The 27,838-nt window shown below is 54.6% G+C and overlaps 2 protein-coding genes across 9 annotated transcripts in view; both read left to right on the top strand.

The window, feature by feature from the left end:
* The window catches only part of IL23R (interleukin 23 receptor), a 19,364-nt gene extending 11,394 nt beyond the window's left edge, over nt 1-7,970 (top strand). For all 6 annotated transcript variants that reach the window (XM_059853554.1, XM_059853557.1, XM_059853555.1 and 3 more), the window contains 6 exons: nt 355-552; nt 965-1,039; nt 2,615-2,665; nt 3,811-3,907; nt 4,370-4,460; nt 5,008-7,970. In XM_059853554.1, the coding sequence (XP_059709537.1) occupies nt 355-552; nt 965-1,039; nt 2,615-2,665; nt 3,811-3,907; nt 4,370-4,460; nt 5,008-5,598 (1,103 nt within the window). In that variant the 3' untranslated portion in view covers nt 5,599-7,970. The remainder of the gene's footprint in view (nt 1-354; nt 553-964; nt 1,040-2,614; nt 2,666-3,810; nt 3,908-4,369; nt 4,461-5,007) is intronic.
* Nucleotides 6,110-27,838, top strand: IL12RB2 (interleukin 12 receptor subunit beta 2). Of its 3 annotated transcripts, XM_059853546.1 has the most exons (19): nt 6,110-6,249; nt 11,027-11,356; nt 11,564-11,598; nt 13,089-13,169; nt 14,296-14,361; nt 15,279-15,599; nt 15,978-16,092; nt 16,821-16,996; nt 17,204-17,343; nt 17,971-18,115; nt 19,699-19,778; nt 22,441-22,657; nt 23,181-23,381; nt 24,014-24,115; nt 24,193-24,348; nt 25,112-25,249; nt 25,554-25,641; nt 26,257-26,356; nt 26,618-27,838. In XM_059853546.1, exons 5-19 carry the CDS (start codon nt 14,304-14,306, stop codon nt 27,026-27,028), a joined length of 2,448 nt encoding a protein of 815 aa, XP_059709529.1. In that variant the 5' UTR covers nt 6,110-6,249; nt 11,027-11,356; nt 11,564-11,598; nt 13,089-13,169; nt 14,296-14,303; the 3' UTR covers nt 27,029-27,838. The 3 variants fall into 3 exon arrangements, with proteins under 3 accessions (XP_059709529.1, XP_059709528.1, XP_059709530.1); XM_059853545.1 differs by lacking the exon at nt 11,564-11,598; XM_059853547.1 differs by lacking the exons at nt 11,564-11,598; nt 13,089-13,169 and having other exon boundaries at nt 6,111-6,249; nt 11,029-11,356.

Raw genomic sequence — 27,838 nt, 5'->3', positions numbered from 1 at the left:
AGGTTCCCCAGCCCTGGCACAGCTGCCCAGGGCAGGGGTGGAGTCCCCATCCCTGGAGGGATTCAAAAGCCACATGGATGTAGAACTTGGGGACACAGGGCAGTGGTGGCCTTGATCTTTAAGGTCTTTTCCAACCTAAATAATGATATGAAGTACAGATCAATACATAAAGATAGATTTAAATATATATATAGTGTGTGTTTAAATACAAACCCACCATATTCCATAATTCCCTGTTCACCCTTCAGCTTTCAAACCCTTCCAGGAAAGCCACATTTGTGCTGGGCTGGGCTGACCCTTCCCAGTCTCCAAGGACGAGTTTGGGGTGACAGCCCTTGCCCTCTTTCTCCACAGAGTTCCCAGCCCCGGAGGCCGTGGAGGTGCAGCCTGAGCAGCAGAGCAGGGTCCTGGTCCAGTGGCAGCGCCCCCAGCCCAGCCAGAGCCCCCTGCTCTGGTTCATACTGGAGTGGCTCTCCAGCCCCCAGCACGGCCAGCAGGAGCAGTACGGCTGGGAGAGAATCCCACACCACCAAACACACACCTACATCCCAGGTAGGACAGCCCGGGAACCCCTCTTCTGCTGGGCACAGCTCCTCGGGACCTTATCCATCCAAATCTGACTATCAATCCCAATCGGGTTATCAATCCCAATCGGGTTATCAAGGCAGCTTCATTTGAGTTTGAGCCCCTGCCCACTTGTTTTTAGGGGGAGTGGGGCCATGAAGAGCCCTTAGGGAAGGAGGGGGAGGGAAGCAGTTGGAGATTGGAGGGCAGACAGTTGGATTTGGGTCCCTCGGTGAAGACCACAGGGGAAGGAGAGGATGAAGATGAGTTATAAATGAGCTGTCGGGCCAGGAACGACACCAGACCCACAAGGGCCGACCCAGCTGCTCCCTAAGCAGCCCCTGGCCAAGCCCAGCAGACAAAATCCCATTCTGAAGGCAAACCTGTGCTTTGCCGGCAGGGGCGGCGGCTCCCCCGCGCGTGTGGCTGTACGCGGTGTATCCCGGCGGGATCAGCGCTCCCCGCTCCAGCCCAGGTGAGCCTGCCTGAGGGGAAACTGCTGCTCCTCCCCTTGGGGGATTCCTCGCGTTAGGAACAGGGCGAACCCTCCCACCGAGCAGGGCAGGAAAGGATAAAATGCATTTAACCGATGTATTGGTGTCAAACCCCTCTCCAGCTGGTGTTTGCTGCCCTGCACAGACCTAGAACAGCCAAGAACCTCATTTCCCTCCAGCAGAGGCACCTGGGGAGTCGTTGTCCCTTTCCGTGGCAGAAAAGTGAGGCTGCACACACAGAATTCCCAATAGGAAGTCGCAGATAACCCAAAATCCAGCAAAGAGCTTCTCCAGGGAGCAGCTGGGCAGAGCCAGCCTGCCCTTCCTACCTGGATGGGAGTCCCAGAGCCTTGGGAGGGACATCTGCAGCTGGGCCAGGCTGCCCCAGTGCTGGGAAGGGTCTGGGGAAGGAAAACCTCATTTCCATGGCTGGGGGTGGCCTTGGGTGCCCTCCAGAGCTGGGCAGGGCCTCAGGAGGGTGAGAACCCCAGAGCAGGGTCTGAGCCCCAGAGCTGCCCCAGCACAGCCCAGCTGGGGCTGAGGGACAGGGCTGGGCTTAAATAGAGCCCGCCCTGGGCAGGGGGGTGGGGGTGGAGGGGCCAGCTGGGGCTGGGCAGGGCCATCAAGGGCTGTCAGAGCCAGGAGTACCTGCAGGTGACACCTGAGGGGACACCCGAGGGTGTCCTCAGCTCCTGGCTCTGGTGCCACCTCAGATGGGTCCTCTGCAGCAGCTCAGGGACCTCTCCTGGGCCACAGAAGCCCCTGGAGAAGGGCAGCTGTTCCCAAGGAATGCAAGCAGACATCCCTGGCTGGGTGTCCCGAGATGGCCCTGGCTGCTGGGTGCTGTCCTGGGGCAGGGCCCTCCTCTGTGGCACCAAATCAGGGACAAGGGATCCCGAGGGAATTGCTGAATTGGCCAGGATCAAAGGGAATTGCTGAATTGGCCAGGATCAAAGCTGGCTGCTTATTTCAGCAGAAGGAGGCTTCTTGCCATGGCAGGGTGTCCAGTGCTGATCTTCCCTCACTGCATGGAAAAAATCAGGAAATTCATTCCCAAGGGGTGCAGGCACTTTGGGAATCACAGAATCCCAGACTGGGTTGGGTTGGGAGGGACTCAAAGCCCACCCAGTGCCCCCCCTGCCATGGCAAGGACACCTCCCACTGTCCCAGGCTGCTCCAGCCCCAGTGTCCAGCCTGGCCTGGGACACTCCAGGGATCCACAACTTCTCTGGAAAAGCTGTTAAACAACCTGGGAGTGCTTGTGAAAAATGATGGAGCTCCCCAGGGAGAATAAATCCTTGTTGTGGGTGCTGAGGGGAGGGAGGGGTGTGCAGGGAAGAGGTTCTGTAGGTGGGGACAGGAGCTGACAATGCCTCATTTAACTGTGGGGACACTGTGGAGAGCCCAGGCAGAGCTGGAGTTGCTCATCCCTTCAGGGAGCTGTTGTCCTCGTTAGACCATTACTTATTCTTCTCAAAAGACAGAACCAAGGCAGGTTCTGTGTCACCCAGAGCCCTCTGAAGGAACCACAGACGTTTTTCCCCTCTCTGTTCCAGCCCCTGCAGAGGAGCCGCTCCTGGGCAGCACCTACAGCCAGATGTCCCAGGGTAAGGAGGGCAGCTCTGCCTTGCTAAGCCAGGCTTTCTCCTGGCCACCAGCGGGAGGTTTAACCCAGGCAGCTCCTGGCAGTGGGAATTGAGAGCTCCCAGATGCTTTGGGGGGGTCAGAGCCTTCCAGAATCTCTGCTGCTCACAGTGACTCTGAGATGGGTTAGACAGTCTCTTTTCCCAGCCCAGTGGTTGAAGGAGTCAGAGCTCTTCAGCTCTCAGTCTCAAGGTTGTTCATTGTTTCCTGTCTATAAATTCTTTCTCTGGCCAGCCGAGGTCGTTCAGCAGGACAGACAGAGGCACTGCCTGCCCCAGGGCAGTGTTATCTTTTATACTAAAAACCACCTGTACAATATTTGCAATAACTTCCCAACACCCATCACCTGTGTTGGACAGTGAGCTGCTACTCCAAACCAATCCCAAAGTGCCACCAGTACAGCAGAAGGTGGAGGCCAAGAAGAAGAAGGAGAAAGGCTGGACACACTCAGGTCCCTCCATCTTGCCCCCTGAACCCCCATTCTAAAACCTCAAAAATCTCTTTTTTCACTCCATGGCAAACTCACTATCATTCTACTTAAACTCCTTTGACTTGTAATCCTTCATATAAAAGTCAGGAATTGTTTTTTCCAAGGGCTGAATCGAAGGCACAGGGGCCTTGGGCTCTGGGCTGAGGTCTCTGAGCTCCCTGGGCAGGGGCTGGAGCCCTCCAGGGCAGCCAGAGGGATTTCCTGGGTTCCGACAAGAGCCCATAAAGGAGATTTTCCCCACGTGCAGGGAAGGATGAGCAGCGCCCACAGAGTGCAAGCTTTGGGTTCTGCTTTCCAACGAGGCTAAAATGCAATGCCCAATCCAAGAGGGAGGCGCCAAAGCCAGGAAAACACCAAATTAACCTGTGCAGGAGGCTGATTCCATCCTGCAGCTGGAACCAGGGACGTGTTCCAGCATTTCCCACCCGTCTGGGGATGCTGTGCTTGCACATCCTCTGGTAAAGGTCACGATCTGTTTCAGCTCTTAAACCAAAAGCAAAACCAGCCCGGGCTGAGGAATTCACGTCAGCATTTCTGGCAGCTGGGGCAGGAAATGGTGAGTGAGTGAGTGAGAGCAGCACCGAGGCCATGACCTCCTCCCTCTCCATCCTCCTGCAGATGATGACATCCCAGTGCTCCTGGGGCTGAGCCTCAGCCTGGTCGGATTATCCATTCTGTTTGCAGTTGTGATGTTTAAAAAGTCAGTCAGGAAAAGGTATTCCTTTCTCCTCCATATCCTCTTTCCTTATTCCCAATTCATTACTTTTTACTCTGGTTTTTTTACTCTTTTTGTTTTATTTTTTCCTTTTTTTTTTCTTTTTTCTTTTTTCTTTTTTTTTTTTTTTTTTTTGTGTTTGTGTGTATATAGAAGAAATATAAAATTTCTTCTGGGATGTTTTAAAATCAACTACAGAGTCCTTTTCACCTCAGCCTGAGGGCGATATCACACATTTATCAGGCTGTCTATGAAAGGAATTTTGGTGCTCTACCAGAAGATAGAGAACAAAAAAAGTCAAATAAACATGAAATTGGTGAAATTTAAGAATGGGGATCCCAGAGTTTCCAAGGCTATGTGTTCTCCATGTCTCCTTCCCACCCAGACAGTTTCAACCTGCATGAGGAATATCTGAATAACAACTGGAGTGACATTTGGGGTTTGTTTTTCCCTTTTGTGAAGGGTTAAGGCCACCCTTGTGTCCCTCTTGCCAGCCTGGATGTCTGAGGACTTTCCCCACATGGAGAACAGCACCGTGGTGAAGTCACTCCAGGTGAGGGCACAGTTATCCCTGGCTCTGCTTCCCCTCAGAGTAAAGCTGGGCTTTGCAGAATTATCCAGGTTGGAAAATCCCTCTGAGACCATCGAGTCCCCCCACCCCCAGCCCTGCCAAGGCCACCACTGACCCGTGTCCCCAAGTGCCGCATCCACAGGGATTTTAAATCCCTCCAGGTCTTTTCCACAAAGAAATTTTCCCTTAAAGTCCAACCCAACTCTCCCCTGGCAGCACTTGAGGCCATCTCCTCTGGGAACATGCCCTGGGAGAGGGCAGCTGGTGTGAGGAGCAGGGCTGGGGAGAGGTTTCAGTTCTGAGGTACTGGGAGCTGCTCAGGAATCATTCCCAGGGCTGTGGGAGCCCGGATTAGCTGAGATTCAGCTTTAAACCTGAATTCCACATTTTCTGTTTTCCGTGGGCACGGCTGGGCGGGGAGGGACCTTACAGCTCACCCCACTCCCTCCCCTGGGCCAGGCTGCCCCAAGCCCTAGTGAGAGCTCTCCTGTTGGCAAATCCTGCCAGTGTGGTGCTCTTGTTTTCCCAGGACAAGGCTGATTTCCCCAGTGCCATCCTCCAGGAGCCCTTCCTGGCCGACCCCGCCGTCACCGACGTCCAGGAGGTGCCGGCGCAGGAGCGGCCCCAGAGCCCGGGCACCGCGGCCAGGGCAGGGGTGGCCGAGCCCAGGGAGGTGCCAAGGAGCCTGGTGGCCCCCAGGACGGCTGTCCCGGGGCTGCTGGGTGCCTACAAACCCCAGCTCTCCGGCGGGAACACTTTGGGCTACGTGGCCGCTGGGATCTGCCCGGCGCAGCCGCCCGCGGCCAGCCCGCAGCCAGAGCCGGGAATCTTCTCCCAGGACTACAGCAGCCCCGTCCCCCAGCTGTGGGGGCTGCACGGGGGCACACCCCAGCTCTGCCTGCTGGACAAGATCAACCTGGTGCTCAACAGCAGCCTGGAGTTCCCGGGGCAGGCGGGGCACGGATCCGTCCCGGAGCAGCGCTGGGAGCCGCCCGGAGACGGCCCCGAGCAGATGCTGGTCCCGGAGGAGCTGCTGTCCTGCCTGAGAGCCACCAACAGGGAGCCTGCCTCCCGCAGAGCATGGCAGGGCTGCTCGGACAGCAGCTGGGACTGGGGATAAAGCCTGGAGCAGGGACCAAGGCGGGGTCAGCACCGGGATCGCCAAAGGGAGAGCCAGAGCCAAGCTCCCCGCTGGAATTTTGCCCTCTTACTCCACTGCAGGTTCTTGTGGCTGCCTGGGAATCTTGGGCCAGCAAATCCCAATTTTAGCCTTACCTGGCACTGGCAGAAGCAAAAAAACCCATAAAGCTTGGATTCCTGGGATGCCAAGCAGGAGATTCCTGCAGGGTGAAATATCTTCAATTACTGCTCAGCATCGTCCTCTTGTTAAGGGTTTGGAGCACTTCATTCCCAAGGGTTTGGAGCACTTCATTCCCAAAAGTTTGGAGCACTTCATTCCCAAGGGTTTGGATCATTTCATTCTCAAATGTTTGGAGCAATTCGTTCTCAAATGTTTGGAGCATTTTCTTCCTGAAAGTTTGGAGCACATCATTCCCAAATGTTTGGAGCACTTCATTCCTGGAGCTAATTGCAGCTAAAATGGATAAAAAAATCCCTCAGACATCCTGGCAGAGATGTGGGAAATATTTTGGGATTGCTCCTGATGAGCAGACACCGCAGCAAGGAGGATTTATGTGTCACAGTGGTACCAAGAATATGGAATATTTCCTGTATTTCTCTTTCCTCCCATTCCCAATAAAAACCCACTCAGGTAAGAACACACCTCCAGCTCCTGCCAGGCTGATTTAAAACCCCTCTGATCTGGTCACTGGCCAAACCCTTCCCTTTGGGTGAGGGATTTATCACCTCTCAGCACCTTGTCACCCCTCAGCCTGGCTGTGGGAAGGGCAGTGTGGCACAGGAAAATGGGATTTATCCAGCACATGAGCATGGATTTGGATCTTTGGTGAAACACAGCAGCCTCCTTCCCTCAGCAGCCCTGAAACCATCTCCAGTGTGCTGGGACTTACAAAATATTCCCAAATATTTTTTTCCCCAATTGTTCCTAGGCACTGCGAGCATTTCTCCATGAGCTGTTGCACAAATGGATTAATTTTGTTGTTTGTCCTCAACAGTCCCAAACCCCCTGGTGTGTGCCATGCTCACTCCCTCCTGCCCCAGGAATCCATCACTGTGTCCAGAGGAGCAGTGATCTGGCAAGGAGGGGAGGATTCTTCCTCAGAAGCAGCAAACCAACACAGAAATGGGAGTGTGGCATGGCAGTGAGCCAAAACTGAATTAGAGAGTGCAGCCTGAGCAGGAAGGAAGTTGTACAAGAACACCACAGGACTCTGAGCAGCCCGAGAGTGAGGAGGGGAAGGGTTTTTTTCAGAGTCCACATCCTGAAACCTGTACTGCTCTTTCACCTGGGCTGCCAAACCTCGGGGGGGAATGCTCCCCCAGCCAGCAAACAGGGCTGCTCCTGCACTCCAGGAGCTGCTGGGTGCATTTCCAGCCCCGGGAACCCTGCAAATCCCCGTGGGCAGAGCAGCACAGCTCCTGTTCTCCCAGCAGCAGGGCAGGGATGGAGCATTCCCAGCTCCCAGGGTGGACACCAGAGAGCCACCAGTGCCACCCTCCCCCTGATCCCCGGGAGATACAGGGAATATTTCTGCTAATAAAGGGAATATTTCTGCAACAGGAAATATTTCACAGGTGCCCAGAGCAGCTGGGGCTGCCCCTGGATCCCTGGCAGTGCCCAAGGCCAGGCTGGAGCAGCCTGGGACAGTGGGAGGTGTCCCTGCCATGGCAGGGGTGGCACTGGGTGGGATTTAAGGATCCCCAAACCATTCTGGGACTCTGTGATCCCAAACACCATCCCAGGCTGCTCCAAACCCCATCCAACCTGGCCTGGAGCACCTCCAGGGATGGGGCACCCCATGAATCCCATCTCAGAGTCACTCCCAGCTGATTTAACTTCTCAGGGTGCCCTCCTTCCCTCAAATACTGCAAACCCCCTCATTTTTGGTATCAGGATTTTCTATCCCCTGTTTTAAGCTTGGTTTTACCATTGGCAGTCAGATCCAGTGTCAGAGATTCCCACTTGTTGATCAGCTCAGGAATGAATTCCATGATTTTCATGACCCACAGAGATGCACCACGGCGCTGTCTCATCACCACCACAGTTCTAACAACAACAACAAAAAAAAGTCATTTTAATATAAAGGGAAGGAGGGAACAAATTTAAAGGAAGAAGAAATTGGGTGCAGGCAGCTCAGGGGGGTTGGAGAGCAGAGAGAGCCACCCACTGCTGCTCTGAACTCCAGACCTTCAGAGCAGGGGGTGTCTGTGTCTACCAGGGGGAGCTCAAGGGGCAAGGAGAGGCAGAGACTCCCCTGGGGGACTTGTTCACCTCCCCAGAAAGTCAGCCTGGAAATTATTTAACCTGGAAAGAGACTACAGAAGCAATAAATGAATTTGACACATAACAAATGGTGTATTAAACGTGCATCTGAGCTGCAGGTCTAAACCCTTTGTGCCATTGCCATGCAGGAGGACGTGGAATTCACTCTGCTTGAGGCTGGCAGCACAGAGAGCTGGGTTTAGGCTCAGCTTAGTCACCAACTGATGGCATGACCTTCAATTGCTCCTTATCTACAGATTCTGGGTTACTGCAGCTGGTAAAGCCTCAGGAGCAAAGGCCAAAAGCCCCTTAAACCCCTTGGGAAGAGCAGCAGGAGATGCCAGAAATGTGCTCTGAGTAACCTCGTGCTGCTGGGTTTACTCTGGGTTTGCACCTGCCCACCCTGCCAGGGCTTGGCTGTCAGTAAATTGTGGAGAGATTGGGTGGCAGATAAAGGCACTGCAGGGGCTAAAATTGGATTTCAGGCAGGGAGGTTTCACAGAGCTCAGTAACACCCAGGCCTTGGGGGATTTCTGAGCACACAGAGCAGAGATCAAAGCCCAGATTGTGACCAAGGCTCTGCAAAGCTGCAGAGAAGCGCCTGGCTCAGCAGAACCCTTCTGAAAACCTGGCAGGGCAAAACCAGCAGCAAAACTGGGGATAATCCTTAAAAATGATGGGATTTGGGGGAGCCTCTCCCATCCCTGAGCCTTTGTGGGGTTTGGGGAGGAGGGGGAGCAGTCCTGCCCAGGGCTGAGCTCAGTGGCACAGGCTGAAACCAGGCTGGTGATTCAGAGCAGAGGATGTGAGAGGTGAGGCTGTGGCTGGGTCTCACCAGGCTCCCCATCAGTGCCAGCCCCCAGTGGCACCTTCCCAGGGCACATCCCATGAGAATGGCACTGGGAGAACTGTGGGAGCAGGGCTGGGATGGAGGAGCAGGGCAGGGATGGAGGAGCAGGGATGGGATGGAGGAGCAGGGATGGGGTGGAGGAGCAGAGCTGGGATGGAGGAGCAGGGCTGGGATGGAGGAGCAGGGCTGGGATGGAGGAGCAGAGCTGGGATGGAGGAGCAGGGCTGGGATGGAGGAGCAGGGCTGGGATGGAGGAGCAGGGCTGGGATGGAGGAGCAGGGCTGGGATGGAGGGGCAGGGCTGGGATGGAGGAGCAGGGCTGGGATGGAGGAGCAGGGCTGGGATGGAGGAGCAGGGCTGGGATGGAGGAACAGGGCTGGGATGGAGGAGCAGAGCTGCCCACGGTGAATACAAACTGAATTACAGAAGGGAATGGATTAACAGGGGAGACCCTGTGGCTGCTGCTCCCCAAACCAGCCAAGCCTTCCCTCAGCAGAGAGCAGTGAATCCTGCCCCAAGCACAGAGGAAAGCCCGCGGGCTGAGCCTCTGGAGGATACAGCTGTGGATGTGTGTGGTGCACATCCGATCTCCCAAACTCTGCCGTGGGCCCTCCCTCGGCTGGGCTGGCAGCTGGGGGAAGGTGAGCAATGGGATTTTCCAGACTGGGTGACTCATTCCATCCTGCTGGGGACAGCCGAGTCACAAAGGGATGGCAAACACCGAGCCACTGCTGAGGGGACCCCAAAGCAGCCACCTGCAGGGACGGACGGCTCCTCCTGCTGCTGCAGCTGGGGCAGCTCTGCCCGGCCACAGCTCCACGGCCAGGCTCCAAGGAAGCACAGATGGACACCAGCAGGAGCTGCTGGAGCTGCTGCAGGGCTGGAGCCCCTCTGGAGCCAGGCTGGGACACCTGGGGGTGCTCTCCTGGAGAGGAGAAGGATCCAGGGAGAGCTCAGAGCCCCTGGCAGGGCCTGAAGGGGCTCCAGGAGAGCTGGAGAGGGACTGGGGACAAGGATGGAGGGACAGGACCCAGGAATGGCTGGAAGTGAAAGAAGGCAGGGCTGGATGGGAGAGTGGGAATTGGGAATTGTTCCTGGCAGGGTGGGCAGGGGTTGGATGGAATTGCCAGAGCAGCTGTGGCAGCCCCTGGATCCCTGGCAGTGCCCAAGGCCAGGCTGGAACAGCCTGGGACAGTGGGAGGTGTGGCTGGGCTTTGAGGTCCTTTCCATCCCAAACCATTCCGGAATTCGGGATTCTGTCCCTCCCTCCCCTCCCCTGCTCTCCCGCGCATCCCGGGCTGTGCTCGCTGCCCGCGGCGCTGCTGCGGCTCCGCTTCCCCCGAGCGCCCGGAGGCCACACCGGGAGCCCCTGGCAGTGTCCCCACCCTCGGTGTCCCCAGCTCCGGACTCGACAGGCTGGAGCTGGCGGGGCTTTCCCAGCGCCACCCCCGGGGGACAGCGGGGACTCCGGACTGCCCCGGCAGCTCTGCCTGTCCTGAGCCGGGAGCGCCGGGACACCCCGAGCGCGGGGACCGCGGGGTCTGCCCCGCGCCCTGTCCCTGCCACCCGCTCCTCCCTGCTCTGCCTGAGCTCTGAGCTCAGCAGCAGTCAAGGAAGGAGGAATCGTGGGGAAAAGCAGAGTTGGGCGCTTGAAATTGTGGGAGAGGGGAAAGCAGGAATGGAAAAAGGAGGAAAAAGATAAAAACGATTAAAAAGATAAAAAGGATTAAAAATATAGATTAAAAAGATTTTAAAAATTTAAAAGATAGATAAAAAGATTAAAAAGATAAAAATAAAGGGAAAAATATAAAAAATATGATAAAGAAAAAAGGTGATAAAAAGATAAGATGAAAAAGATAAAGATAAAAAGATAAAAAAGATAGAAAGAAAGGGAAAAATATAAAAAATATGATAAGGAAAAAAGATTATAAAAAGATAAGATGAAAAAGATAAATATAAAAAGATAAGAGATAAAAAATATAAAAATTTTTTAAAAGATAGAAAATATTTTAAAAAAGATTAAAAGGATAAAAAAGATAAAAAAGATAAAGATAAAAAGGGAAAAAGGGAAAACGGGTAAAAAAGGAAAGGAAAAAGGACAAAGAAAAAGGAGAAAAAGAAAAAGAAGAAAGAAAAAGTAATAGAAAAAGAAAGAAGAAAAATGAAAACAAGACAAAGGCAAATAAAAAATATGAAAGAAGAAAAGAGAAAGGGGGAAAGACAAAAGAAAAGCGGGAAGAGAATATATAAAGGAAAGAAAAGAAAATTTACAAAAAAACCCAAAACTTTTTTTAGAGGAGAAGAAAAAGGAAATAAGAAAAACAACAGAAGTAAAAAGGAAGCAACTGGTGGACTGGTGATTTCCTCCTGCCTGTCACTAGAATACAACCCCGATCTCCTGAGCCATCCATCAGCATCTGCCCTCAAACCACCCCGGCCCCGCTCCGGCCGCGAACATCCCCGGAGAGCGGCGGGGCCGGGCGGGAGCGCATGGACCGGCAGCAGGGACGGGGCTGCATCGCACGGAACCCCCCGCGCTGCCCCGCGGAGCTGCAGCCGAGCTGGGAGGGCTCTGGAAAACGGGAATTGTCACGGGAACTGATGAAGACAGAGGGGAAACAAGAGGTAAAAAGGAACTTTTGATATTGGGAATTTTGTGGGGTATTAACTCCCCCAGCCCCACCCCCTAGCAAATTAATGATAATTATTGGCAGCTCTGGAAAGGAGCCCAAATGTTGCTCCTGGTTTTTGGGGGGAGAAAAGGAGCTGGAGGCTCAAAGGCAAAATTTGGCACTCCTGGAGGCTGCAAATGTTGTGTCCCCTCGTTTCTAGAGCTGCCCTGACATACCCGTGCTGAGGCGTCCGAGGTAAGAAAAGCTGATCACAATCAGGCAGAAAAACTGAATTTATGTCATTGATGGCCTGAAAAGAGAAGGAACAACAATAGCAAGATATTCATTCATTTAAAACGCTGTTAAATGTGGCAGTGGGTTGTGGGAGTGCTGAAAAAATGAGAGAAAGCAAAAATCATCTGACAGAGAAACTAAAATGAGAGTGGATGTGCCTCTGGACGAGCCCCTCGCTCTGAGCAAAAATTCTATTTATTATCTCCTCTTCCTCTCCCCTCCCTCCTCTTCCTTTTTCCCCTTCTTTTCTTTTCCCTTCCTTTCCCGTCCCGAGCATCCCCCGGGCCGGGCGGGGCACAGGCGGAGCTCGGAGCAGCCGCGGGGCTCGGGGTGAGTGACCCCGGCCGGGACACCGGGGGGTGCCGGGGGAGCCCAAAGGGGCTCGGGGTGAGTGACCGGGACACCGGGGGGTGCCGGGGGAGCCCCCCGAGCCTCCCGGGGCTGGGCATCCCCCGGTGCCGAGGGGCGAGTCCCGGCCGCGGGCAGCGAGGAAAGGCGACACCCCGAGGGATGCTGCTGCTGCTGCCCCGGGGTTTTCATTGCCCTGGGATTCTCCTGCCCCGGGATTTTCATTGCCTGGGATTCTCCTGCCCCGGGATTTTCATTGCCCTGGGATTCTCCTGCCTCGGGATTTTCATTGCCCTGGGATGCTCCTGCTCTGGGATTTTCATTGCCCTGGGATGCTGCTGTTCTGGGATTTTCATGCTTTGGGATGCTGCTGTTCTGGGATGTTCAGTGTTTTGGGATGCTCCTGCCCTGGGATGCTTCTAACTCAGGATTTTCTCTGCTGTGAGATGCTCTTGTCCCCGGATTTTCTTTGCCCTGGGATGTTCCTTACCTGAGATTTTCTTTGCCCTGGGATGTTCCTTACCTGAGATTTTCTTTGCCCTGGGATGTTCCTTACCTGAGATTATATTTGCCCTGGGATGTTCCTTACCTGAGATTTTCTTTGCCCTGGGGTGCTTCTGTCCCGGGAATTTCCTGCCCGGGATCCGTGTTTTCCCGGCGATGCTGCTGCCCAGGAGTTGTCACTGTCCCCGATGTTCCCTTGCAGGCTGGCACGGAGCAGCCCCAGGAGAGCAGTGCCCAAGGCCCATCCTGAGCAGCGCTGTCCCCTCCTGGCATCCCCTGGGCTCTGATTCCATCCCCCACTCCTGGCAGCTTTGGGAACAGCCCCAGGCTCGGGTGGGACAGCCCCGAGGTTTGGGGTGACCTGGGGTGCCACTGTCCTCACAGAGCTTCCCCCAAAGCTCAGCCAGGGTCAGCAACTGGGCATGTGTGAGATTCAGGGCACAAATTTGGGGTTATTCTGCCTGAAATGACTGAGATGTTCCTCTTTCCTCTGCTGCCCAGTTTGTTGTTCCTGCCAGTTCTTGGAAAGCAGAGCAGAGTTTTTTTTAGGGAGAAGTGGGGTTGAAAGCCAGCTCTGAGCTGTGCTGCTTTCATTTCAGAGCTGCAGGGACAGCCAGAGTCCCTGGGGCACATCCTCGGCGTGCCAGAGAGGGTGGCCTGGCCCTGGTGAGATTTTGGGGGTAAGAGCACAAACAGGCCCAGGCTGGTACCCACAGACACCCCCTGTGTATTTCAGTACCCTCCAACCAGCCAGGCTGATTTCCCTCCCTGCTCAGCCACCTGGGGGGGGTTTCCATTAATTTCCCCCTATTAATTCCCCTGAATTTCCCAATAATTTCCCCCTATTAATTCCCCCGAATTTCCCAATAATTTCCCCCTATTAATTCCCCTGAATTTCCCATTAATTTCCCCCTATTAATTCCCCTGAATTTCCCAATGATTTTCCCCCTATTAATTCCCCCGAATTTCCCAATAATTTCCCCCTATTAATTCCCCTGAATTTCCCATTAATTTCCCCCTATTAATTCCCCTGAATTTCCCATTAATTTCCCCCTATTAATTCCCCTGAATTTCCCAATAATTTCCCCCTATTAATTCCCCTGAATTTCCCAATAATTTCCCCCTATTAATTCCCCTGAATTTCCCAATGATTTTCCCCTATTAATTCCCTGAATTTCCCATTAATTTCCCTTTTTCTCAGTCCTGAGCTGGAGCTGCTCCTCAGCAGTTTCTCATCCTTTACTCCCATCACAGCTCACATTCTCTGACCAAAAGCTCTGAAATGAGGCTGAATTTTGAGGCTGGATTTTAGGCTGGATTTTTAGGCTGGATTTTTAGGCTGGATTTTGAGGTTGGATTTTGAGGCTGGATTTTGCCCATTTTCTCGGGTATTTCGGGCACTTTGCTGTCAGCAGCAGCTGTTTGCAGGCTGTTGACACAGCCCCCAGGCTTAGTGGAAGGCAGAGCATTTCCCTGAAGAAGCTGCTGAGATTGCTCATCCTGGCACTTACGAATCACCTACAGAAGGCACCACACGAGGAGGAGCTCCTGGCTGAGCTGAGGCACTGCTGCAAGGCTCAACACCACAGCCTCTGGATTCAAACAAAACCAGGGAATGCTCATTAGAAAGGTCTCAAAAAATGAGCATTTGGGATTTTCTGAACAAATCTTTTTTCTACTTTACTACTTTCTACTTTACAATAAAGTAGAAAGTACCAAGGCAGAAAAAATGTAGAAAGCCACGAAGATCTGTACATAATATCCCCAGTTTTTTGGAGCTGGTAACAGGAATTCCTCTCTCTCCAGGCACCAAAATGCCATTTCCACGGATCGTGCCCTCAGCACTTTGGCTGGTGCTGCACCTCACAGCAGGTAAGAGAGGCTTCTTCCTTCCCAGCAATTGTCTCTCAGATGAAGCACTCAGCCTAGTTAGGGTGGGGTTTTTCCAGCTTCTGCCCCAAGTGCCAGTGAATATTTTCCTTTCTGGGGTGAATAAGTGATGCAGGGAGTTTGTTTGGTTTTCAGTTCGAGGTAGAACTGTTGGGTTTGTGAGAAAAGGCCCCGGGACAGGCAGAGCTCGTGAACAGGAAAAAATGGATTCACAGAATCCCAGAATTTGGGTTTGGGGTGGAAGGACCTTAAAGCCCACCCAGTGCCACCCGAGCCGTGGCAGGGACACCTCCCACTGTCCCAGGTGCTCCCAGCCCCAGTGTCCAGCCTGGCCTTGGGCACTGCCAGGGATCCAGGGGCAGCCACAGCTGCTCTGGCAATTCCATCCCAACCCCTGCCCACCCTGCCAGGGAACAATTCCCAATTCCCAATCTCCCATCCAGCCCTGCCCTCTGGCAGTGGGAGACATTCCCTGTGTCCTGTCCCTCCATCCTTGTCCCCAGTCCCTCTCCAGCTCTCCTGGAGCCCCTTCAGGCCCTGCCAGGGGCTCTGAGCTCTCCCTGGATCCTTCTCCTCTCCAGGTGAGCACCCCCAGGTGTCCCAGCCTGGCTCCAGAGGGGCTCCAGCCCTGCAGCAGCTCTGGGTCCTCCCTGCACCTCCTGCCCCAGCTCTGCTGACCCAGGCACTTTTCCAACCCCAACAAAAGGAGGGTTCTGGCAGTTTTTACCTGGGGCTGTCTGGGTTTTTGGGGACTGGGAGCAAGCCGGGGCTGCTGATCCCAGACAGGTCCCACCAGTTCCTGTGCAGAGCCTGGAATTTCTCCAGCAAACATCTGGGGAGGCTCCTGCTGTCCCCAGGGGAGGGGTTCCTGCTGAGGCTGTTTTGCTCTTCCCTTGCAGGACCCTGCAGGAGGGGGGCAGTGAGTGCCAGCAGAGCCACCCGTGGCACCACAGAGGTCTGTGACAAGGGGACGATGAGAGCCAGCCCCTGCTGTGCCATCCCTGGTGGCACCAACGTCACCCTGTCCTGCCAGCTGGCAGCCCCACAGGGCCGGTGCTGGACAGGGATTTTCTTCAACAGCTCCGAGCAAATCCGAGCCCAGGGGGACTCAGTGAGCAACACCTTCCTGGTCACTGCCCTCGGCAGGCACTCCTTCACCTGCAAGCTCATCTGTGGAGACAGGACAAGACTCATCTGTGGAATCGACATCCAGTGTGGGAGTAAGGAAAATCCCTTCTTAATCACTGCCAAAGTTCTTAATTGCTTCTTACAGCTCCCCTGTGGGAGAGGGAAGCCCGTGAGGCACTGCCAGGGGGTGGCTTTGTCCAGGACTGCTGCTGGCTCTTCCCACTGGGAATATTCCTGGCTGGAACTGGGCAGCTCTGTTATTCCTGAAGGGAGAGAGGCTCAACAAATCTGCCTGCCCGGAGCAAACACCGCCCTCACTGCCCTGCATCCCCTCAAATGTCTCCTACCCACGTCTTGGGGGAAGAGCCACTGGAGCCAGGCTGGCTGGAGCTCTGGGCAGCCTGCTCAGGTTGGACTGAAGGACCCTGGAAGGTCATGGATGTTAGCACTGACAGGAATTTCTGCTTCAGATCCTCCAGATGAGCCCAGGAACGTGTCCTGTATCCAGAAGGGGACACGGGGACATCCCACCTGCACCTGGCACAAGGGCAGGCTCACCTACCTCCACACTGCCTATGGCATAGAGTAAGTGCTGGGCTGTAAATACAATTAATGCCTAATTATCCCCTGCAGCAGCTTCCTCGTCATGCCCTGCAGCCCCCTCAGGGTTCAGTGAAGAGGTTGTGCCCTTTGGAGAGGGAACCCTGTCCCCACAGCCCAGGGCTCACCCTGTCCCCATGTCCTGGGGGAACTCCCTGAGCCAGGACACCCCACAGCCCAGGGCTCACCCTGTCCCCATGTCCTGGGGTGACTCCCTGAGCCAGGACACCCCACAGCCCAGGGCTCACCCTGTCCCCATGTCCTGGGGTGACTCCCTGAGCCAGGACACCCCACAGCCCAGGGCTCACCCTGTCCCCATGTCCTGGGGGGACTCCCTGAGCCAGGACACCCCACAGCCCAGGGCTCACCCTGTCCCCATGTCCTGGGGTGACTCCCTGAGCCAGGACACCCCACAGCCCAGGGCTCACCCTGTCCCCATGTCCTGGGGGGACTCCCTGAGCCAGGACACCCCACAGCCCAGGGCTCACCCTGTCCCCATGTCCTGGGGGGACTCCCTGAGCCAGGACACCCCACAGCCCAGGGCTCACCCTGTCCCCATGTCCTGGGGGGACTCCCTGAGCCAGGACACCCCACAGCCCAGGGCTCACCCTGTCCCCATGTCCTGGGGGGACTCCCTGAGCCAGGACACCCCACAGCCCAGGGCTCACCTTCCTTGCTCAGAAAATCCAACCAATCCTTTGCTCCTGCTGCAGGCTCTCCAACGGGACCCATGCCTTTTCCTTTCCAGAGGAAACTCCCAGTCAGGTGTTTGGCTCCGGGGCTCTGAGCAAGCTGGATTTTGACTCCAATTACACCGTGGTGGTTTCTGCCTCCAATCAATTAGGAAATGCCTCTTCCCAGCCACTCACCTTCATGCTGATAGACATAGGTAAGGCACCACTGCCCTCTCTCAGTCAGCCCCAGACCTTGGGGGAGACCTGAAAACAGTCAGGACCTCCTGGAAAAACATTAAACATTAAAGCTCTTGGGAAAATCCCCCATCCAGCCGAAAGCAATAATCCTATTTTTCACCTAACCCCCTTCTGGGCTGTGCTGCCCCCTCTGAGCCCTGTTTGTTTCTCTGTTTTGGTGCCAGTGAAGCCACACCCTCCTGACTTTTGGGTGGAATTTGATGATTCCTCAGCCACCAGCTGCTCCATTGTGTGGCCCCACGAGGCACAGGCACGGCACTGCAGGCTGAGGTACCGTCCCCTCGGCAGGCACAGCTGGAGCACGGTAATCCTGCTGGGATTCAGGGGCTGCTGCAGCTGCTGGGCAGGAAAGAGCTCTGGGGAGAGCTCAGAGCCCTGCCAGGGCCTGAAGGGGCTCCAGGAGAGCTGGAGAGGGACTGGGGACAAGGATGGAGGGACAGGACACAGGGAATGGCTGGAAGTTTAAAGAAGGTAGATTCAGATGGGATATTGGGAAGGAATTGTTCCCTGGGAAGGGGCTGGGATGGAATTCCCAGGGCAGCTGTGGCAGTGCCCAAGGACAGGCTGGAGCAGCCTGGGACAGTGGGAGGTGTCCCTGCCATGGCAGGGGTGGCACTGGGTGGGATTTAAATTCCCTCCCAACCCAAACATTCCATGATTCCACGAAGTTTTACTGTAAGTGGCAAAAAGGACATTTTGCTGGGAGCTGAGCACAGCACCCAGAGAGAGATTTTGCGATGAGGGATTTTTCAGATGAAGCCCTGCAGGCCTGATGATTTCCTTGCATCATTCTTGGAGTTTCTGAGGCTGCCTCCACTCAGGGTTTCTCTGCTGTTTTAAATCTGTGTCTGAATTTGTAACTCAGCCTCTCGCTGCCTGGAGCCCTTGTTTCCTTGGGAGTTTAATACCAATTTCTCCATCCCCACTGAAGGTCGAGAGCTTCAGCAGGGAGAAATACCATCTGCAGGGGCTGGAGCCCGACACAGCCCACGAGTTCCAGGTGAGCTGCAGGCTGCTGCCCGGCCGGGGGCTCTGGAGTGACTGGAGCAGCAGCCAGGGCAGCACCCCAGCAGCAGGTAAAGAACTGCCCTGCCCTGAGCCAGCTCTGGGCTCTGCACCCACAGCAGACTCCAGCTCTGGAGCCCAAACTGCTGCTGGGCTCTTCTGGGCAAACTCCACATCCAGACCCCGAGCCAAGAGGGAGAAGTTTCTGTAAGAAAATTGTGTCTTTAATGAGCAAAGGGTAAAGCTGTTCCAAACCAGGAATTTCCAGAGCTCCCTGAGAAGAGCTGAAGGATTTGGGGGTTGGAATGAGATGATTACCCAGTAATTCTGTGATTCTCTGCTCTCCTGCTTGGCTTTGGCTGCTCTTTTTTGTGAATTACTTGGGCCGGTGCTGTTCTGACTCACCCATTTCCCCTTTCCCCCGTGACAGCAGCAAGCAGTTTCTGTAAGAGGCATTGATTGATTTGGGAGGTGTGAACTTTTCCCTGCCTCCCCCACCTTCCTCTCAACAGTTTTCTCCCCTTTTCGTTGCACCCTGAGTTTGTGGCTGTCACCCCCACCCTGCCCGTGGGGTTTTTAGCTGATCTTTGTGCCCTCAGAGCAAGGGGAGGCTGCAGACAAGCAGCTCTGGGTGCATCCTCACCGCTCTGTGCTGCAGGAGCTGAACCTCTCCACACGTTGTCTCCTTGCAAACCCAAAATTAAACCTTTCCAAGGAGAAATTCCTGTTCCTGCTCCTTTATGTGTGAACTGCCAAAAACCTCCTTCATGTGGCTCACAGGCTTTCAAACCCGGGCTGGAGGGCAGCAGATGCAATCCCATATTGGGATTTTTCTGCTCGGAGCTCGCAGTCAATGCTCCGGTTTTATTTCTGCTCCTGCTTTTTGTTTCTGTTCCAGTCACTCTCTGCAGTCACTCCAGGACAAGCTGCTCCCAACACGCTGACCTGGAGGGGTTTGTGCCTGTGCTACAGCCCTGGGTGTTCATCAGCTGCCCCCTGCTCCAGCTGTTAATGATTGGTGTTTGAATTGATGAGTTGGTGCTCTCAGGGTCCTCGAGGAGCAGAGCTCTGTCATCCCCTGTCACCTCAGCTTTCCTTACATATTTATCTCTGGTGCTGGATGTTGGGAGCCAGATCTTCCCTTTGGTGTCATTTTGGGAGGGTTCTTCAAAATATCAAGAGTTTCCAATCAGAACTGTGGAAGGAACCAGGAGTTTAAGCTGCCTCAGAGAAGCTGTTAAAGGCATTTATTGGAGAGGAAAATCCCACACATCCCCCACACGCCCTCATCCGAGGCTGCCTGTTGTTCTAGGATTGATGGAGCCAAGCCCAAGGACCTTCAGGAGCCTCAGATTTATGCAAAGACAGGAGCTAATGCTGTGCTTTGATGTGTGGCTTCCCTTGGGAGCCATCCTGATTACTGAGGTCAGGACAAAGCCACCAGCACATCCAAACTCCTCTCCCTGGGTTTATGGCTTGTTCTCCTCCTGATCCCACCCCAAAGCAGCCAAACAACAGCAAACCTGGGTTATCACACCCTGCAGCATTTCAGGGGCATTTAAAAGATTACATTTGAATTTTTTCAGGGGTTCTACCTCGTTTGTTGGCTGCAAACCCCAGCCACTGCCACTGCTCTGCTTTTCCTTGTCTGCAGTGCCAACAGGGACCCTGGATGTCTGGTACCGGCAGCAGGAGCTGGACTCAGGGCACCAGAACCTCTCCCTTTTCTGGAAGGTGAGTGCAGTGAAACCCCACAGCCTGGCTGGAACAGACAGGTGTCTGCTAAGGAGGGCAGGAGCCTCCCCTGAAATGGAAAATGGAAACCCCCTCCCTCCAGAACTGTTATAATTTGGAAATTAAGGGGCTCTCGGGCAAAGATATGGGAGTGGGAATAACAGGTCCTTATTAGGGGAAAAAAAAATCAAATTAAAATGGAGCAATACAAAACAAACCCCTGGCAGAGTCAGAGTAGGAGCTGAGCCCCTGTGTGTCAGGGGTGGTGGCACAGTCCCATCCCAGGGGGGCTCAGGGTGGTGGCACAGTCCCATCCCAGGGGGGCTCAGGGTGGTGGCACAGTCCCATCCCAGGGGGGCTCAGGGTGGTGGCACAGCCCCATCCCAGGGGGGCTCAGGGTGGTGGCACAGCCCCATCCCAGGGGGGCTCAGCCCTCCTGCAGTGCCAGCTGTGGTTCTGCTGGAGCAGGGATCCTGCACAAGGGGGGAGTTTTCCTCTGCAGCTCCAGGGCTGCTGGAGATGGGCCTGCTCTCCCTCTGGGAATGCAGGGCAGCAGAAAGCTGCTCCTCTGGGAATGCAGTGGGCAAAGGCTGCTGGGCTGTTCCCAGGGCAGATTGGATCCAGGTAGGAATGCTTGGCTCCTCCCCTGGGTGGAGCATCTCCCCATGGGATGGTGGAATTTGATCAGCCCTGCAGGGACACTCAGTGGCCATGGACAGAGGATAATTAATAATTAATGGCCCATTAACAGAAGATAATTAATAATTAATGGCCCATGAACAGAAGAGATCTCCTGGAGGGAGGACTGGGTGTGGGAGAGATAAAGAAAACTGCCCCATGAACAGAGGATAACTGCCCCAGCTCTGACAGATGGGGATGGAACACACAAACCCAGCCACACCTTGTAACTCAGGATAGCCCAGCAGAGGCAGCAAAACCCAGGCAGGTGAGAGGGGAAATGAAACCAGAGCCACCTGAGAGGAGAAATGATGAGTTTTAGGATGGCAGGGAAGGACTGAACCCTGGCAGAGGACAAAGGTTTCAGCAGTTCCCAGGGACAGGGACACAGACCAAGGGTCCCCTCCCTATTCCTCCTCTTACCCATCAGCATTTTTCTGCCTGCAATTTCATGGAATGCCAGAATTATTTGGATTAGGAGGGATCCTGAATGTCATCCTGTTCCATGGCAGGGACACCTCCCACTGTCCCAGGCTGCTCCAGCCCCAGTGTCCAGCCCAGCCTTGGGCACTGCCAGGGATCCAGGGGCAGCCCCAGCTGCCCTGGGAAATCCATCCCAGCCCCTCCCCACCCTCTCAGGAACAATTCCCAATCTCCCATCCATCCCTGCCCTCTGGCAGTGGGAAGCCATTCCCTGGGTCCTGCCCCCCATCCCTTTATCCCAAGCCCCTCTCCAGATTCCCCAGCTGACAGCATTTTTGGGATCTGCTGGGCAGAGCTGGGGGCTGGGACCCCACAGGGAATATTCCACACAGAATTTGGTTTAAAACCCACCAGAGCTGGGTGAATATATTTTTTTTTCACTGTGTTTCCCCCCACACCACACTGCAAGCGAAAGCAGAAATTCTCATGTAACTCTGTGACCCCAGAGTTTGTGGCTTCAGCTTGCAGACCTTTATCTTGCAGCACTTTCTTTATCAGGAGTGACTTCCTGCAGCACCATTCATAAAATGGGGTAATAACCTGCCTTTAGAGGTTTCACAGCAGCTCCAAGCCCGGCTGACACTCAGGACCACTTCCTACCGAGGGTGTGCCCTTCTTCTCACACAAACACCCAGAAAAGGGTTGAAAATTTAATTTCAGCAATTTTCCAGTGCTGCCTCAGTCCTGAGCTGCCGCCAAAGCACTTCAAACATTTGGTTTGTGCTTTGTGCTTTGTTTCGTTATGACAAACATCAGCCAAACAAATGAATTAATGTCACAGAAACATCAGGAAACTGAAACTGAGAGTACAACTGCAGGCACCCAGAGGGGAGCTAAAACCAGGGTGTGGTGTTCCACAGACTGTCAGAGGTGTGTGTTCTGAGTGGTTCAATTTAAATAATTCTTTATGGTGACCAAGGTTTTCCTCCCAAGCAAAACCGGCTCATTTTAACAAATCCAGCTGAGCAGTTGATCACCTTTTTTTCCCTCCCTCGTAAAAAGTGTGGCTTTCAGTGGAAAAAAAAAAAAAAAAAAAAAAAAAAGTGTGAATTCAGCCTCAGGACGGGAAGGGTTTCAGTGTCCCCAGCTGTGCTGCTGCTGGGGCAGTCAGCATCTCACAGCAAAACTGGAACTGGGTGGGAAAAATAAATCCTGGAATGGTTTGTGTTGGGAGGGAACTTAAATCCCACCCAGTGCCACCCCTCCCGTGGCAGGGACACCTCCCACTGTCCCAGGCTGCTCCAGCCCCAGTGTCCAGCCTGGCCTTGGGCACTGCCAGGGATCCAGGGGCAGCCCCAGCTGCTCTGGGCATCCTGTGCCAGGGCCTGCCCACCCTGCCAGGAACAATTCCTGCCCAGGGTCCCATCCATCCCGGCCCTGTGTCCATGTAAAGCCATTCCCTGTGTCCTGTCCCTCCAGCCCCCAGCCCCAGTCCCCCCCCCAGCACTCCCAGCTGGCAGCACCTTGTTCACAGCCGGTGACAGACGCTCTTTCCCCGCAGGCTCTGAGCAGGTCGGAGGCAGGAGGGAGAATCCTGGGCTACACCGTGACCTTGGAGTCCCTGGAGCAGGGGAAGCTCCCGGCACAATCCCACCGCACCACCCAGACCAGCTTCTCCAGGGTCACCCCCAGGGCGGGCCACAGGGTGACGGTGACCGCGCACAGCCCGCGGGGCAGCTCCGCCCCCGCGGCCGTCCTGACGCACCTGGGCAGCCCAGGTGAGGCTCCCGCGGCTCGGCATCGCCGGCAGCACCGCTCTGCTGGGCCACACCCCTGCAGGGGTTGCGGTGCCTCCGCCTTGTGCTCGCCTGGGTGAACTTCAGGGATGTGCAGATCCGCTTTTCGCTGCGGTTCCTGCGGGGAGCAGCCCCTGCTCTCCCAGCCAGAGGGGCTGCAGCCCTTGGGGTGTCCCCGTTCCTCCTCTGGAATCACTGCAGCAGCTCCACATCCCAGTGCTTCCGTCGGGGCCGGGTGTTGGGGTGTGCCCTGCCAGCACCTGCCTGGCTTGGGATGGCACAGCTGGGCCGAGCTGTGGGTGTCCCATCCATGAGAAAAGCCAGGAATGTCACTGTTCCTGCCAGCAAACCCTCACCCTGCCATCATCACCTCCTCTTCCACTGTAATTCATTTTATCCTTCCCACGGTGCCAAAGTGGATGAGACCCAGCAAACCCCACATCCCTGGTTTGACTGAGGCTGCAAGAACCTTGCGCTGACAGCGGGTTTTGTTCTCCCCTGCAAGATCTGCCCCCTCCCCAGCGGGTCTGTGCCGTGGGCCTGGGGAACAGCAGCATCCTGGTGAGCTGGAGCCCCCCTGCTGGAGCCACCCTGCCCGTCGGGGGGTACCTGGTGGAGTGGGCAGAGCCCTGGAGGGAGCCACGCCTGCAGCCCCGGCACAGCTGGGTCAAGCTGCCCCCGTCCCACCTGTCCACTGTGATAGCAGGTAATGTCACCTGTCCACTGTGATAGCAGGTAATGTCACCTGTCCACTGTGATAGCAGGTAATGCCACACCGGGCTGGCATGGCACCAGCTTGGTTGGAAAATATTCTTAGTAATGAGTCAGGTGGGAATTTGGGCTCCAAGGCCAGGCTGGACAGGGCTCGGAGCAGCTGAGATGGTGGGAGGTGTCCCTGCCATGACAGGGGTGGCACTGGATGGGCATTGAGGTCCCTCCCAATGCAAACCAGTCTGGGATTCTGTATTTCTGTATATTTCTAAATATTTTCTATATATTTCTATAATTTTTACTAAAATCACTTCCAGGGATCCAGGGGCAGCCACAGCTTCTCTGGGCATCCTGTGCCAGGGCCTGCCCACCCTCCCAGGAAAAAATTCCTTCCCAATATCCCATGTATCCCTTTCCTCTGGCAGTGGGAAACCATTAATTTTCAGTTTAAAGCCCAGTAAGGCTCTGCCAGGCTCAGAAGATCAGAGAAAATTTCTTTCCCTTCTTTATGAAAGATCTATCAATAATCACAAGATTTATCTCAGATGTAAGCAGCTGCTGCAATATTTCTGCCCTGACTGCACATCCTTGAAGCAGCAGCTCTGCAGCTGTGACTTCTCCCCCCAGAGCACATCAGAGATAACATCTGCTATCAGATCCACGTGTCTGCACTTTATCAGGACAGAGCTGGGCAGGCAGCATCAGTCAGGGGAAACTCCACAGCCCAAGGTAAACCCCAGGAATGTTGCCCAGGTGTTTGTAAGGTGTTTTAAGCTCGGCTCTAACACCAGTGCTGTGCCTTGCAGCCCCATCAGCTGGACCCCAGATGTTCACAACCCCCTGGGCCAGCGGTGTCCTGGTTTCCTGGGAGGAGATCCCAGCCCCCCAGCAGAGAGGCTGCATCACTGGGTACCACATCTACCTGCACAGGAAGGATGGGCAGGGCCAGCCCGAGGTCCATGGTGGGTGTCTGGGGCTGGAAATGCTTCCCCTGCTCCCCTGTCATTGCTGAGGGTCTCCTGAGGGATCACTCTAAGTCACTTTCAGCATGAAACTATCAGATTTATCCCTGCTTCTCTCTGCTCCTCCTACTCTTTTTCCTCCTCTTCTTATTCCTCTTTATCTTTTTCTTCCTTACTTTCCTCATCTCTTCTTCTCCTTTTATTTTTCTCCCTCCTCCTCTTATTCTTCTTCTTATTCTTCTTTCTTCGTCTTCTTCTTCCTATTCCTCCTCTCATTCCTCTTCCTCTTCTTTTTTTCTCTTACTCATCTTCCTTTTCTTTTTTCTTATTCCTCTTCATCCTCTTCTTCTTCCTTTTCCTTTTTCCTCTTATTCTTCTTCCTTGTCTTTTTCCCTCTTCTTCTTCTTCTTCCTATTCCTCCTCTTATTCATCTTCCTCTTTTTTCTCTTACTCATCTTCCTTTTCTTTTTCCTTAACCCCCTTCCTCCTCCTCTTTTTCCTTCTCTTTTCCCCTCTTCTTCTTCCTATTCCTCCTATTCATCTTCCTCTTTTTTTCCTCTTGCTCATCTTCCTTTTCTTTTTCCCTAATCCTCTTCCACCTCCTCTTCTTCTTCTTCCTCATCCTTTTTCCTCTTATTCTTCTTCCTTTTTTTTTTCCTTATTCCTCCTCCTCCCTTTCCTACCTTCGCTCAGAGCCTCGTTCCAGCTGCAGGCAGTAAATCCCGAGCCAGGCTCTCCACTTCCATCCCTGTTTTCCCCCCAGCCGTTCCCGCCGGGAAGGCTCCTCGCTCCCTGCACCTCCCTCACCTGGAGCCCGGCGAGCACCACGAGCTCTGGATGACAGCGGCGACCGCGGCCGGGGAGGGGCCCCGGGGCAACAGCGACAGCGTCTGCCTGGAGAGTAAGGACAGATGCCAGGGCGCTCCTTGCCCTTGGATCCCCTCTCCCGCTCTCTGGGAATGCTTTTCCTGCTCCTCCGCAGCCACTGGAGCTCTCCAAGCGTGCTGAAGATCTCTTGGTGCTGAAGATTTGCAGTTTTCAGCTGGGTTTGAGATGTGGAATCTCTTTCTTTGCCTTCAAGCTCCCAGTGCTGTGCTGAGGTGTTTCCTCTGTGGTGAAGGGTGGTTTATCCACGGAGCACAGAAATATTTGGGGTTTTTTTCCTCTTTTTGATGGAGCTGAATGGTGGCTGCTCTGCATTCCAGGTGCTGGGGGCTGGGTGACTCTGGCGCTCGTCTGCAGCTTCTTCATCCTCTCAGCCTGCCTTTGTTCTGTGCCTCCAGCAAGGAGAGTGTGAGTGGATCCATCAGCTGTACCCCAGTAAAACCGGGGTTTTACCAGTAGGGATTAAATCCCTCAAAGGTTTGGGTTGAAAGAGATCTTAAATCCCACCCAGTGCCACCCCTGCTATGGCAGGGACACCTCTCACTGTCCCAGGCTGCTCCAGCCTGGCCTTGGGCACTGCCAGGGATCCAGGGTAGCCACAGCTGCTCTGGGCACCTGTGCCAGTGCATTTTAAAAATCTTTACTCCTATCTAATCTAAATCAACCATCTTTTAGTTTAAAACCATTTTCCCTTGTCCTACAGGATGATCATGCCCTTTCATGAGCATGGAACAGTGAGGATTGTTCAAAATGAAGGTTTCAGAGTACATGAATGCTAATAAAAACAGGCTCTGAGCTTAAAATACCCCTGTAGCCCATAGGTACTGTGAATTTTCAACCAGATCTTGAAACCAAACTGAAGGGGAGCAATCCCTGAGAATTATCCCCACCCAGCCAAGAGCTCTGCAGGTGCCTCTGAGGGTGGATCCATGATCACACCTGGGTTAATTCCACACCCGAGGAGCAAAAGGGTGCTGCAGGTCTCACCATTCACGTTTCTAATTGCATTTAATCCCCCTGCAGGTTCCAGGGGCTCCTCTCCCTCCTCCTGCCGCAGTGGCAGAGCAAAGCCATTCCCGACCCTGCCAACGCCACGTGGGCCAAGAGCTTAGCGGCTGCCAAGGTAAATTAGAGGGGTTTTCCTTCTAATCCCACAACCTTCATTAAAAAAAGCAATTGGAGCAATGCGAGCCAGTAATCTCCTGAAGCAGCAAATCCAGCAATCTCCAGCAGCAGATAATCTCCGCTGGAGGAGACTGGAGGATGTGCTGGGCGAATTAAAGTCCAGAAGAAGGCCGAGCTCTCCCGTTTCCAGCGGGATGAGCGGCTGTGGGGAGCGAGTCCGGGAGATCCGTGCCGGGATTCACTCCGTGTCCCCCCGCAGGCGGAGCTGAGCGCTCCCTCCAGCCCCTTCCTGCCTGGCGCCTTCGAGGAGCCCGAAACGAGCCCGGTGGAGGAAAGCCCGGCTCACCCCGAGCCCCCCAAGGCCGGGGACAAGCCGGTGGTGGGCAGCGCTGGCAGCAGGGGGCACGGCGACTGGGCAGCGGAGAGCTCGGCGGAGGAGCAGCAGCTCCCGGAGCTGTACCAGAGGCTGGTGGTGGAGGCGATGGAGCCCCCGGAGCCCGTGGCCGAGTACATCTCCAACCCCGGCACCCTGGCCCCGGAGCCCGCCCCCGAGCCCGAGCCCAGCCCGCTCTCCGTCTTCCCAACGGCGTTCCTGCCTCCCGCCCTCTGCTGCCAAGGGAATCTGACTCTGGATCGAGTGAAACTCAGCGGCAGCTCCTTCCCGAGGTAGGCAGGGGGCGATGTGAGCCAGGCAAGATTTTTGGCACTTTACAGAGTATTTCGATGGGAGTCCGGCAGGAATTTTGGCACTTTACCAAGCATTTCGGTGTGTTTTGATGTGAGCTCAGCCTGGATCAGGCACTTTACAGAGTATTTTGGTGTTCCAATGTGAGCTCAGCCTGGATTTTGGCACTTTACAGAGTATTTCAGCATGTTTTGATGTAAGCCCAGCCTGGATTTTAGCATTTATGAAATATTTCAGTCTTTCAGCAAAGCCAGTCCAGTCCCTCACATGTGACACCTCCGAGTGACAAAATCTTTCCCCAGTCACACCTCACCTTAGGACATGGCTGCTCCTCTGCAGAGGCACAGCTGGGGATGCCAGAGCTGGATTTTGGGGATTTTGGGAGCCCTTCCTGCAGCCTGGGCTGCCTCAAGCCCTGTCCCACTGCCCAGCCCAGGATCAGAGCTGGAAATCACCATTTCCACCAGAAAGAGCAAGGAGCTGCAAAAGGGAAGGATGGAACAGCTCAGCACCTCTTGTTCCCCCCCTGGCACCAAGTCAGAGTCCTCAGTGTCACCAGATCCAAGGGGGACAAAGCACCAGAGCCAGGGCCCCTTCCTTGCCTCAGTTCAGGGCAGGAAAATTCCTCACCAGAACTAGAAGCAGCAGGCAGCATCTGTACTCAGTCAAATGGATTGTCAAGAGGAATTTAAGTGATTTATTGGAGTGTTCTAATTACAGGCTGCAAGGGTGTTACACATTTAATGACTTTGTTTACCAGATGTGTGTATATAAATAAAATGTTGGAAATCTGAA

This window comes from Haemorhous mexicanus, chromosome 9, assembly GCF_027477595.1.
Source record: "Haemorhous mexicanus isolate bHaeMex1 chromosome 9, bHaeMex1.pri, whole genome shotgun sequence".
NCBI classification, from domain to species: Eukaryota; Metazoa; Chordata; class Aves; order Passeriformes; family Fringillidae; genus Haemorhous; species Haemorhous mexicanus.
Note: the sequence above shows the minus strand (reverse complement) of the source record. Positions and strands in the feature narration are given on the sequence as shown.